This window comes from Rhinopithecus bieti, unplaced genomic scaffold (assembly GCF_001698545.2).
Source record: "Rhinopithecus bieti isolate Rb0 unplaced genomic scaffold, ASM169854v2 scaffold_39746, whole genome shotgun sequence".
Taxonomy (NCBI): domain Eukaryota; kingdom Metazoa; phylum Chordata; class Mammalia; order Primates; family Cercopithecidae; genus Rhinopithecus; species Rhinopithecus bieti.
In genome coordinates, this window is record NW_016816960.1 from 2,011,509 (window position 1) to 2,022,876 (window position 11,368).

An 11,368-nucleotide genomic window follows, 5' to 3' on the forward strand; every position below is an offset into this window, starting at 1 on the left:
TTAAAAGTGCCTGCTTTCTGCTCCAAAAGCAAAGCAGTGCATTTACTATTTATTTGTTTATTTAGAGACAGTCTCACTCTGTCACCCAGGCTGGAGTACAGTGGCAAGAGGTCGGCTCACTGCAACCTCCACCTCCCAGGTTTAAGCGATTCTCCTGCCTCAGCCTCCCGAGTAGCTGGGATTACAGGCATCTGCCACCATGCCTGGCTAATTTTCATATTTTCGTAGAGTCGGGGGTTTCACTATATTGGCCAGGCTGGTCTCGAACTCCTGACCTCAAGTGATCCACCCTCCTTGGTCTCTCAAAGTGCTGGGATTACAGGCGTGAGCCACCATGCCCAGCAAAGCAGTGCATTTAGAGGCAGGAGCCTGCACGTCTTCCCTGAAGAAGGTTTGAAATAAATCATTTGCTTTATACCTGACTTTGCTCTTGTTAATTGGATTCTGCAAGTAACGAGTTACTAATCTGCGGTTCAGTTACATAAACAATAATAGAGAAAGGAGAGTGCGAATGATAAAGAAATTTACCAACATCAAATCACATTTGATTATTTCAAACACTTGGTACCCACAACCATCAGATATACAGGATCATAGAGAGAAACAAGGGAGGAGCTTGGAGCATTTTATGCATTATGAAAAATGCTTAGTCACAAAACACTTTCTGATCTTGTTGCAAGGTCATGAGATCAGCACACTGCAGAGATTGGTCTGGGTGTTGGAACCTTCATTCCACAACAGGCATCAACCTGTACCCCAAATGGAGACTCCTCTCGGTCTTCAGAAATGATGAATGTGAGCTGTGCACTACCTACCCTGAGCTGCTGTGAAAATATCTCTTTTTCACAACTGGAATGGTGCTGGCAAAGACAAACATTAAACAGCTGAATGTGAAAAGCCTCCTCATGTGTCTTCTCCACGGCCAAGGCTGGAGGTTGAACACCCTTGCTCGTTTGCCAATGTGGCCTCGCGGGGGCAGTATGACCCAAGGCTTGCCATGGCTTCCTAGCTTGAAAAAGATTCACACTCTTCCATGAATGCTTTAAGAAAACTAGTGACCACCCAGAGAAACAAAAATAAGTCCCCAAAACACGACAGAATCACAACGACACAAAACGGATTATCAAACTATGTAGTAACAATAAGGAGGCAAATAGAAGTCAGACTTGTAAAATTGCTTATAGAAAATTAGGAAGGAAATAGATATTATATGCATGCATATTAATATAAAGATATAATGTATGTCATATGACACATATTAATTATATAAAATACGTATTTGTATATAGAATCTTAAATATTAAAGGTTGACTTTGTTTTGGAAAAATACAAGCAACTTTTACAGTGAATTTTATTTCAAAGTAAAGGAGCTATCGAAATGTTTTCACATTTTTTCCTCTTCTGTTCAGCCTTATCCCTGAAGGTTGTGGAAAATCTCTACATACTCTGACGATAAGTAAGTGGATGTGTTAACAACCTACAAGGAACGGCAGTTACAAAGTTCATGATTTGTTGGCTGGGCGCGGTGGCTCAAGCCTATAATCCCAGCACTTTGGGAGGCTGAGGAGGGTGGATCACGAGGTCAGGAGATCCTGGCTAACACGGTGGAACCCCATCTCTACTAAAAATACAAAAAATTCCCCAGGCATGGTGGTGCATACCTGTAGTCCCAGCTACTCAGGAGGCTGAGGCAGGAGAATCACTTGAATCTGGTAGGCACTGGTTACAGTGAGCCGAGATCACACCACTGCACTCCAGACTGGGCAACAGAGCAAGACTCCATCTCAAAAAAAAAAAAAGGAAAGTTCATGATTTGTTTTCCAGTTCACATTTCTGCTTCCAGCCCTGAGGGTAGTTGGTTGTAATTCTTATGCTTTCATTAGAAGTGTTAACATTTGAACAGTTATGTTTGCATTTGGAACTCTATCTCTCCCCCGATAGAAAATAAATGATTTGTAAATTTAATCGTTACAGTGGAAATGCCAGTGCATCTTAATTTATTCAGAGCGATTTAAACTAAGAACCCCTAGAGTACAAAACGTAAACAGAATCCCAGTTTATGAATTTGCACATTATTCTTCCTTGTTAAGGACAGTCACCTCTACTTTGACTTTATCCATGGCATGCAATCTCTTCTTTGATAGGGACCTCTGGGTGAGACAGAAGGTACATTCACCCCAGAGATGGTGAATAAAGTCAGATCCTGAAGGTCATGAGTTGAAACTCCAAGGAGTAAAGGCATGGGCCTGGGGAGATAATGGGAATGGGCTCTGGAAAGGCTGGCAACACTGAAAATAGCTTTTCTTTGTGCTAACATTGGAAGGCATTTAATAAGATGGAAAAGGAAAAGCAGTAATTGACATGGCTGCATTTATGTCAGCCATAAAAGCTGACACCTTCCAATCTCCCTGCCACACTGCCTTCATCCTATGGGATGGATCTCCCTTCTCCATGGTCCCTTCCTTCTACCCTAACCCCAGCCTCCTCCTGCCCTTCCTTGATTCATTCTACCTTTTAGCCTAAGAGATGAAAGGCAATCCTTCAAGTCTTGGTAGGGAGAAGCTGCCCTTCTAGTCAGATCCAGCTATTCTGTCTTCTGCTCATTTCATGCACCTCCAAATAGGACCATGGGCAGCTCTTGCATCTGCTGCCCATGACCTGCGCTGGGAGATGAGTGTGCAGTGACTGAAAACCAGCATGTTCCAGATGTGAACGTGACCCAGACGGGTCCCCTCCACCTGGAGCACCTGTCGTCTCTCAGAGTAAGAGACTCCTGCACAGAAATCCAAATGTACATGATTGTCATCACTGCAATTAGAGCCAAGTTTTGGGGAGGGATTTTAAATGAAAGAAAAGCATATCCTCATTCTCACTTGTGATGTGCCTACAACACAGGGCTGCGGGTAAGTGACCAGGGCCATGACGTTGCGTGTCTTCTTCACTTTCAAACATAGACAACTGATTTATGGCACCGATTCTCTTTTTTAAAACATGGCAATTCTTTTGAGTAGTGGAATTAAAATTTGAATTTTAAAAGTGTTCAAGTCAATTGCTCAGCAACCCTACTCTTAGAAGTATCATCTGTAAATACAAACTATTCTGGCAATTTGTCTCAGGAAAAGAGTGAATTTTAAAAATTATTTAAAAGAAAATACAAAAATACAATGATCTCTCTCTTTGCATACACCACACACACATGCACACACACTAAGGAAGAAAACAGCTACTTATAAACTACTTTGGCAGTTTTAAGTGCTATTATCTAAATGTACACTGAAAGAGCAAGAATATAATGAATTATGTTAGAAGGTTTTTTTATTAGATGCATATTTTCTTTCAAGCAACTCGTAACTTTCATATACATAAGAATATGCAAATACTAAGGTGTCAGAATGTCTTTGACTTGGCCCAGAGGGTAGGGTCCTATACTACTCTTACACTCTCCACAACTTAAGAGCAAAAGGAAAGGCATTTACCTTCATTGCTTCCTGCTAACAGCCACAATGCTCACTGTTCATGTTCAGAGGCTGAGAAAGTCAGTAGCGCCTCTTATTATTCTGACACCTTCATTCCCTGAGTGGTTCTCACCACTTTCTATTCCCTCACCTTACTTGTATACTATGATGGTTTTAACCATCCTCGAAATTCAAAACAATCTCAAGTATATGCACAATCATAAGAGAAGCAACAGAAAACAACCTCTCTCTCTCCCTTTGAAATGAATAGACCAAAACACTAAGGGGTATATTAATTTCAAAGGGAGAGAGAGAGGTTTCTTCTGTTGCTTCTGGTTTGTCTGGAGAAGGCATCTGGAAAGAGTACCTAAGGGCACCCCCCCGCCAACCCCTTCAGCCTGAAATACGGAGGCTGGTAAATTGTATTTTTTGTGAGTTTTAAGGCTCAAGGCAGCTTGTTTCCAAATGAATATGTCCCTTCCCCGCTTTGCCTATTGATGGTTAAATGCAGAAAATGATACCTACACTGGTGTGCACTGGGCAGACAGCATCTTAGTTTTTCAGGCTTCCCTCATCTCTATGGGACCTCTTTGCTCAATGCTTTGCTCAATGCTATCCCTGAATGAGTAACTAAGAGTTTGATGCTTGTTGAATGCGAAGTATGTGCTAAATGCTGCCTGTGGTTGCCTCATAGAATCCTCCCAACAACCCATGAAATGACTCTTAGGTAATCAATCCTCACCTAGATCTCATGTGTGAGCTGAAGTATGTTCCTAGTCCTCACACCTCATGTATTCATAAATCTAGTCTCCTCCTGGAGACCCCTCAGTATTTGAGCTGGGATGGGAATGAACTCTGTGAAGTCAGAAGTATTCAGTGAAAGACAGCCTGGAGTCTGGGTGAGACTGTGTTCAAGCTCTGCAAACCAGACCCATCCTTTTACACCAATCCCTCTTCTTCTTGACCTAAACCTCCTCCTCCTTCTGTGCTTGATGTCTTTTCAAGGGCTTCTCGAATCTGCTTGAAGGCTAGGGCTTCTCTCTGACTCTTCTCTGCCCCTCACCTCCAACCCAAATCCACCCCAGTTCTGCTGACTCCACATCCTCATATGCTGCACGAATACCTCCCTCCTTCCCATCCTCAAGCCTTGAGCTTAGCGGAGGCCATCCTCACCCTGACCTGAGGGCTGTTGCTGGTCTCTTTGCCCTAAATGCTCATCCTTCCTCACCCTCCTTTGGCCACAGAATAAACCTTCTGCAACACCAACCAGGATCTCCCTGCTCAGCTCATAACTTAGACGGAGCAATGCCGTCAAGGTTCTTCACGATCTAGCCTTGTCCTTCCTCCCCAGGTCTTCCCAACCAGCTCTGTCTCCTTCTACATCCAAACTTGCCCATGCAGTGCTTGCAGTGAGGCTTCTGTCTCTGCCAGGAATAGATGATCCAACTCAAATTCCTTCTCATTTAAGAGGCTCCCCCAGCTCTCCCAGGCCACAAGACTCTCGCCTGGTTCTAAAAGTCAGTGAAACTTACTAAGCATACCTTGGAGGGGAAATCACACATGAAAGGTGTCATTTCTTAACTAATCATATCCATGTCTTTTCTCCCCATAGCAAGACAAATACCTGTTTTAAACACATTTACAACCTATATGTTGCCTTGTACAAGGTAAAAAGTTGTACATTTCTGAAATAATTTTGGTATTTCTGTCCAGGTCACTAAACTCAAGAATCAGCAATTCTCTGAGGCTTTCTTTTTAATATATATAAGGAACTTTTGGAGAGAAGGGAGAGTTTGTCAATAACTTGATGCATGTGAAGGAGAGATAAAAGATTGCTATTTTCATCAACATATTTTGATTTGGCTTTCTATAATTGATGGGCTTAAAAGATCAAATCTACTTTAAACAGATGCCAAATAAATGGATGAATCTTAGACCTTCTGTAACAGTAACTTCCTTTTAAAAAAGACCTCTCCCACCCCACCCCCAGCCCAGGCTGTGTATCAACACCAAATCATGTGCACAACTCTGACTGGGTCACTAGCACACTTGAGTCCGGGTCACAAGCCCACAGATGTTTCCTGCTCCCCAGTGGATCGGGTGTAAACTGAACTTGCTCGCTCAGGAGCCTCTTGCTGGAAAATGGAACAGCATTTGCAGAAGCGTTTGGCAATGTGCTTTTGGAAGAAGACTAAGAGGTAGTTTCTGAACTTCTCCCCGACGAAAGCATAGATGATGGGGTTGATGCAGCAGTGTGTCATCCCAAGAGTCTCTGTCACCTGCATGGCTTGGTCCAACCTGTTAGAGCTACTGCAATTATTCAGGCCAAAGAATTCCTGGAAGGTGTTCAGGAGAAGGACAATGTTGTAGGGAGCCCAGAAGAGAAAATAAACAATCATGATGGTGAAGATAAGCCTCACAGCCCTGTGCCTCTTCTTCTCGTTTCGACACCGAAGCAGAGTTTTCAGGATTCCCGAGTAGCAGATGACCATGACGAGCAGCGGCAGGACCAGCCCCAAGATGACTATCTTTAATGTCTGGAAATTCTTCCAGAATTGATACTGACTGTATGGAAAATGAGAGCTGCAGGTGTAATGAACACCTTCTCTCTGAGATCTGGTAAAGATGATTCCTGGGAGAGAGGCAAACACAGCCACCACCCAAGTGATCACACTTGTCACCACCCCAAAGGTGACTGTCCTGGCTTTTAAAGCAAACACAGCATGGACGATAGCCAGGTACCTATCGATTGTCAGGAGGATGATGAAGAAGATTCCAGAGAAGAAGCCTATAAAATAGAGCCCTGTCAAGAGTTGACACATTGTATTTCCAAAGTCCCACTGGGCAGCAGCATAGTGAGCCCAGAAGGGGACAGTAAGAAGGAAAAACAGGTCAGAGATGGCCAGGTTGAGCAGGTAGATGTCAGTCATGCTTTTCAGCCTTTTGCAGTTTATCAGGATGAGGACGACCAGTATGTTGCCCACAAAACCAAAGATGAACACCAGTGAGTAGAGCGGAGGCAGGAGGCGGGCTGCAATTTGCTTCACATTGACTTTCTGGCAGGGCTCCGATGTATAATAATCGATGTCATAGGTTGGACTTGACACTTGATAATCCATCTTGTTCCACCCTGTGAATAAGTAGAAAGTGATCTTTTATAAAGCCCTAGAAAGTATTTAGTGGCCCACCATGAATGCAAACAGTTTTATACTTCAATAGGTTTTTAATTCCATACATAGATGTCTACATTGAATGAACTCCCTTTTTGGCCAAACAATGAAGTTTTGTAGTGAAGGGAAGGTTTGCTGCTAGCTTCCTGCTCACTAGATGGAGAGCCTAGCTCTGTTAGGGGAATTCATGAAAGCACCATCTCACCAAATAAAATCTTGTGCTCTATAGCACCATGGAGTGAATGAAGCTTTGATAACAATTTTAAGAAACTGGGTCAAGCATGGTGCAGCTCAGCCTTTTTGTTGTTGCTGTTGTCGTTGTTGTTTTGAGACAGGGTCTCACTCTGTCACTCAGGCTGGAGTGCAGTGGCTCGGTTATGGCTCACTGCAGCCTGGACCTCCCGGGCTCAAGTAATCCTCTCACCTCACCTTTCCAAGTGGCTGGAGACTACAGGTGCCACCACACCTGTAACAGCTAATTTTGTTTATTTTTATTTATTTTTATATTTATTTATTTATTTATTTATTTATTTATTTGAGACGGAGTCTTGCTCTTTTGCCCATGCTGGAGTGCAGTGGCACGATCTCAACTCACTGCAAGCTGCTCCTCCCGGGTTCATGCCATTCTCCTGCCTCAGCCTCTTGAGTAGCTGGGACTACAGGCACCCATCACCACACCTGGCTAATTTTGTTTTTGTATTTTTAGTAGAGACGGGGTTTCACCGTGTTAGCCAGGATGGTCTCCATCTCCTGACCTCGTGATCCACCCGCCTTGGCCTCCCAAAGTGCTGGGATTGCAGGCGTAAGCCACCACGCCTGGCCTAATTTTGTTTATTTTTATAGAGACAAGATCACACTATGTTGCCCAGGCTGGTCTCGAACTCCTGGGCTCAAGCAATCCTCCTGCCTCTGCCTCCTAGAATGCTGGGATTGCAAGCATGAGCCACCATGCCCAGATGCAACTCAGTCTTAAGATTTTTATTGACGCTGCCACTCTCTGGAGTTAGTCCACAAAGAGCATGCACTATGAGCAAACCAGTAATAATTAAGAGGCCTCGAGGGCACATACTAGATACCAATCACTGTCTAAGAGTCATACCCATTTATTCATTTAATCCTCAGGGCAACCTTATGAGGCAGGAAATATTTTTCACATTTTGCAGACAAGTACCTGGAAGCATAGAGAGGGCAAGTAACGTGCTCAAAGCCACATAGCTGGGAAGCAACTGATTTTGAATGCGGGAAGCCTGTACTCTTAACTACCATGCTACCCTCCCTCTCACTCCTGGAGAAGAGAATTAAAAGGCAAGACCATCAGATGTTCGGTGCTGTGATACAGTCAGAGTGAAATGGCCGGATGCCCAAGTCCCCCGAGAAGGTCATAGACACCAACAGAGAATTGTAAAATCCTCACACTCTCTGTGAAGTTTGTGTATGTAGTTTCTGAGTTGCCACAATTAAGAGTTTTCATACAGACCCAAGAAATAATAAAATAAAAAAATGTTTCGTCTGCCACCACAGATGAATGTCATGCATTCTGGGTAGTTTAGTCTTATAACCAGCTGGCTTGCCTAGTCTATTTAAGTTCAGCTGCTCTAGCTGAGAATTTTCTCTTATTAAACCCTGTGAGTCTCAAACTCCCTTCATCTTAGATTAGGCAGCTGGGAGAAGCCCCTAGAAAAGCTCACTTTCAATTTTGAGCCATAAAGAATTATATACTAACTGTGCCATGAAACTGATATATTAGAGGAAAATTTTATTTGACATTTATAGTTTGATATTAATTTGGACCATTTTTAGGCTTCCCTCTTGTCTGGAGGAAAAGGAAAAGGGAACCAGACTTAGACACAACTTCTTGTGGGCACATATTCAGAAGGCATTTCACTGGAGAGGATTTAGTTCTCCTTAGCAGAAGACAAGATTTCAAGATTTCAGCTAAGACTCATCTCTCTGCAAATCTTTCTTTTGAGAGGTAAGGACTGTTAGTTATTAAAATACTATTGCTCCCTTTAAAGTCTTTCACTCACAATCATGTTTTGTATCTTTGATGTTATAACAATCTGAAACTCATTCTAAACTCTGACCCTTTCCTCATCTTAAAGATTATATTTTAAGATAATTGCATGAGTGCTTTGTGTTTGCCAAATGTCTTCTATGGGTTTCCTGTTAAGGCTTTTACTCATCTCAGAAGCTAACTAATAGGCCAAGCAGCTGAGGTTACTTACCGGGGAGAGTTTCTTGTAGGGGAACGGATGTCTCAGCTCTTCTGGCCAGATGAGCTGTGCAAATCAATCATATAGACAGTATAAAAGTAGGAAATACTGTTTTTTTTGAAGGAGGGTGGAGTTAAATAAGTATTGAAGGGGAAAAGAATCAGAGAACAGTTCTTCTTTTCAAGTTGAGCTTAAAATAGGCTAGAGAGTAGATCTCGGATCTGAAAGTTTATTCACGGGCTTTCCTCACTGGATTATTTTGTTTTTGTTCTCTGCTCATCCAACTACACAGGATCTGTTAGAAAATGTAAAGAATAAAGGATATTAGAGCTAGAGGAACATTTACATTCATCTAGTCAAAAGCCCACATTTGAGTAAAAGAAATTACTATCCAAGAAGCAAATGATTTGTACAAGATCACAGGGCTTTTCAACAGTAAGGCTAAAAAGGTAAGAAAATTCTGATTATCTTAAGAGTTGCCATCAGTTAAAGCCAACTTAAACCAACTTTCAATGTAGAGGGGGATCCTGGACTTCATATTAACCCTGTGCCCCCTTCTTCTCCACTCTCCCCGTATCCCCTATCCCACTCCCCATACACATGAACTCACCACCTAATATTACTCCGTAAATGAAAACAACCTGTTGTCTAAAGAGTTTTAACTATAGGCTCGTGGGTGAGCTAACCAGGTTTCCCATCTTTTTCTGGACTCAGGATCTTAGTGGGGATTTTCACTGTTCACTATTTTGTGACCCTTCAGACCAGTAAGCATTTATGAGGACTCACACTATGCCAGGTACATAGGTGGCAGGATTCTTCACTCCAGATACAATCTATCTGGAGCTATAAGAAATTTTCCACATGACAGAAGTATATGGTCAAGTTCAGGTTCTTTATGACAATAACATGTACAGTCATATCAAGCTCTCTTGGTGGTTGGTGACATCTGAAAATCTCAAGTATTGTCAGCAGAGCTTGGAAGACAGCAGAGAGCTACTCCTGAGCCACAAGATGCCCTTCTGGGCTTCTGTGACCAAATAAAAAGCTTTGGCTTGTGATCTCTAAGAAGGCAAAGGAGACCCCAAACAGCAAAATTACATGCCCCCAAACCTACAGAGGCAGCCTAACCCAGGCGCTAAGCCAGTGGCCTCTGTAGTCAGACTGCCAAGACTTTCTCACCTGGGTGTTGGGCTGAATGACAGTAGTCATTTCATGGGTTGTTGGGAGGATTCTGTGAGGCATCCACAGCCAGCATCTAGCACATACTATACACTCAGTAAACATCAAACTCTTAGTTACTCTTTCAGTAATCCTTTGTCAGAGAGAGTTTATTTGATTAAACCCTAGTAAAATTGTTTCACTGGAGTTTCTGTCTACAGCAGATTAGTTTCAGCAAACTAGAAGCTGAAAAGGTGAAACCAATTGCTGGTGCTTGGAGAATAGAAAGAAATGACTGCTTGGGAAAAGCCAGAAAAGTACAGAAATAGCCCAGCAATCAAGACACCCCACCCCTGCCCCACATAGGGACATAGGTCTCTGTTACAACAGAGCTCAGTAACTGGTAATCATAACAAGGACAGTGAATCATCAAGAACATGTTCAAGTTCATCCCATATGTGCACTTCAAAAGGCATTAATTAAGAACTGTAGTCATGCTGCTGGGTTTAACCTCCAGTGTCATTACTACTACTTGGCTTTGATTACATTATTGAAGCTCTCTGCCTTAGTTTTCTTAACTGTAGAGTGGAGGTTTTAAAAAAACCCAGATACAAACTTACTCAATACGCCTGTGGTGGATATGGAATGACACAAGTGTAGAGGCTTTCAGGCACCCGCCCTCAGGGGGCTGTTCAAGCAGGGAAATATAGTGTGCTTTTGAAAGAGTTCAAAAATAGGTAACAAACAAATTAGTACAAAATTTTATAGAAAATAGATAACATAAATACGATTCTGGTTTTTAGAAAGATAGCCTTGTATTCACTGGTAATCCACTTGTGCAGAACTCCTGGAGGCTGCCGGACCAACACTGTATTTCTGTTTGTGACAATTGCTGGTTCTTACTTTCACCACGCAGAGCTGAGGCTTTGCCATGTTCTGCGTGTCTGTCATTAGGGTAGTGGAGGATGTGAAGACATGCTCACCTCCAGAGGGCAATGTGGGCTAGCAGAGCAGGCTCGGAGTCACACAGACTGTGCTGCTGACTTACTGTGTGACCTTGGCAAGATACTTCTACTGCCCAAGCTTCCATTTCCTCATCTGTTAAATGACGTGCTAGACCTGGGGCAACTTCCACCCTAAATACTACATGACTCCATGGACAAGTTGGTTTGAAAAATATATACTAGATGGGAAACAAGGTGAGGATTCATAGCCCAAAACAAGGAAGCACAGCTTTGCAGTGTGTGTTACTCCACTTTTGTGTTTCTGGTCCAGAGATGTGTTCTAGTAATCACTCAGGAAAGGGGGGTTCAGCCCAAGGATTCACAAGAAAGTGGGGACCCATGGGAAATTCTTCAGCATTTAAGTAAAA

The 11,368-nt window shown here is 42.8% G+C and overlaps 1 protein-coding gene across 1 annotated transcript; it reads right to left on the reverse strand.

Moving 5' to 3' along the window:
- Window positions 1-3,297: 3,297 nt before the first annotated feature.
- On the reverse strand, window positions 3,298-8,982 carry CCR5 (C-C motif chemokine receptor 5). Its single transcript, XM_017855753.1, has 2 exons — window positions 8,851-8,982; window positions 3,298-6,585 (listed from the first exon to the last, which is right to left on the reverse strand). The coding sequence occupies exon 2, from the start codon at window positions 6,572-6,574 to the stop codon at window positions 5,516-5,518; it is 1,059 nt and encodes a 352-aa protein (XP_017711242.1). The 5' UTR covers window positions 6,575-6,585; window positions 8,851-8,982; the 3' UTR covers window positions 3,298-5,515.
- Between the last annotated feature and the right edge of the window lie 2,386 nt (window positions 8,983-11,368).

Coding starts and splice junctions, on each gene's coding strand:
- CCR5 (XM_017855753.1), bottom strand. CDS start 6,574: ATGGATTATCAAGTGTCAAGTCCAACCTATGACATCGATTATTATACA.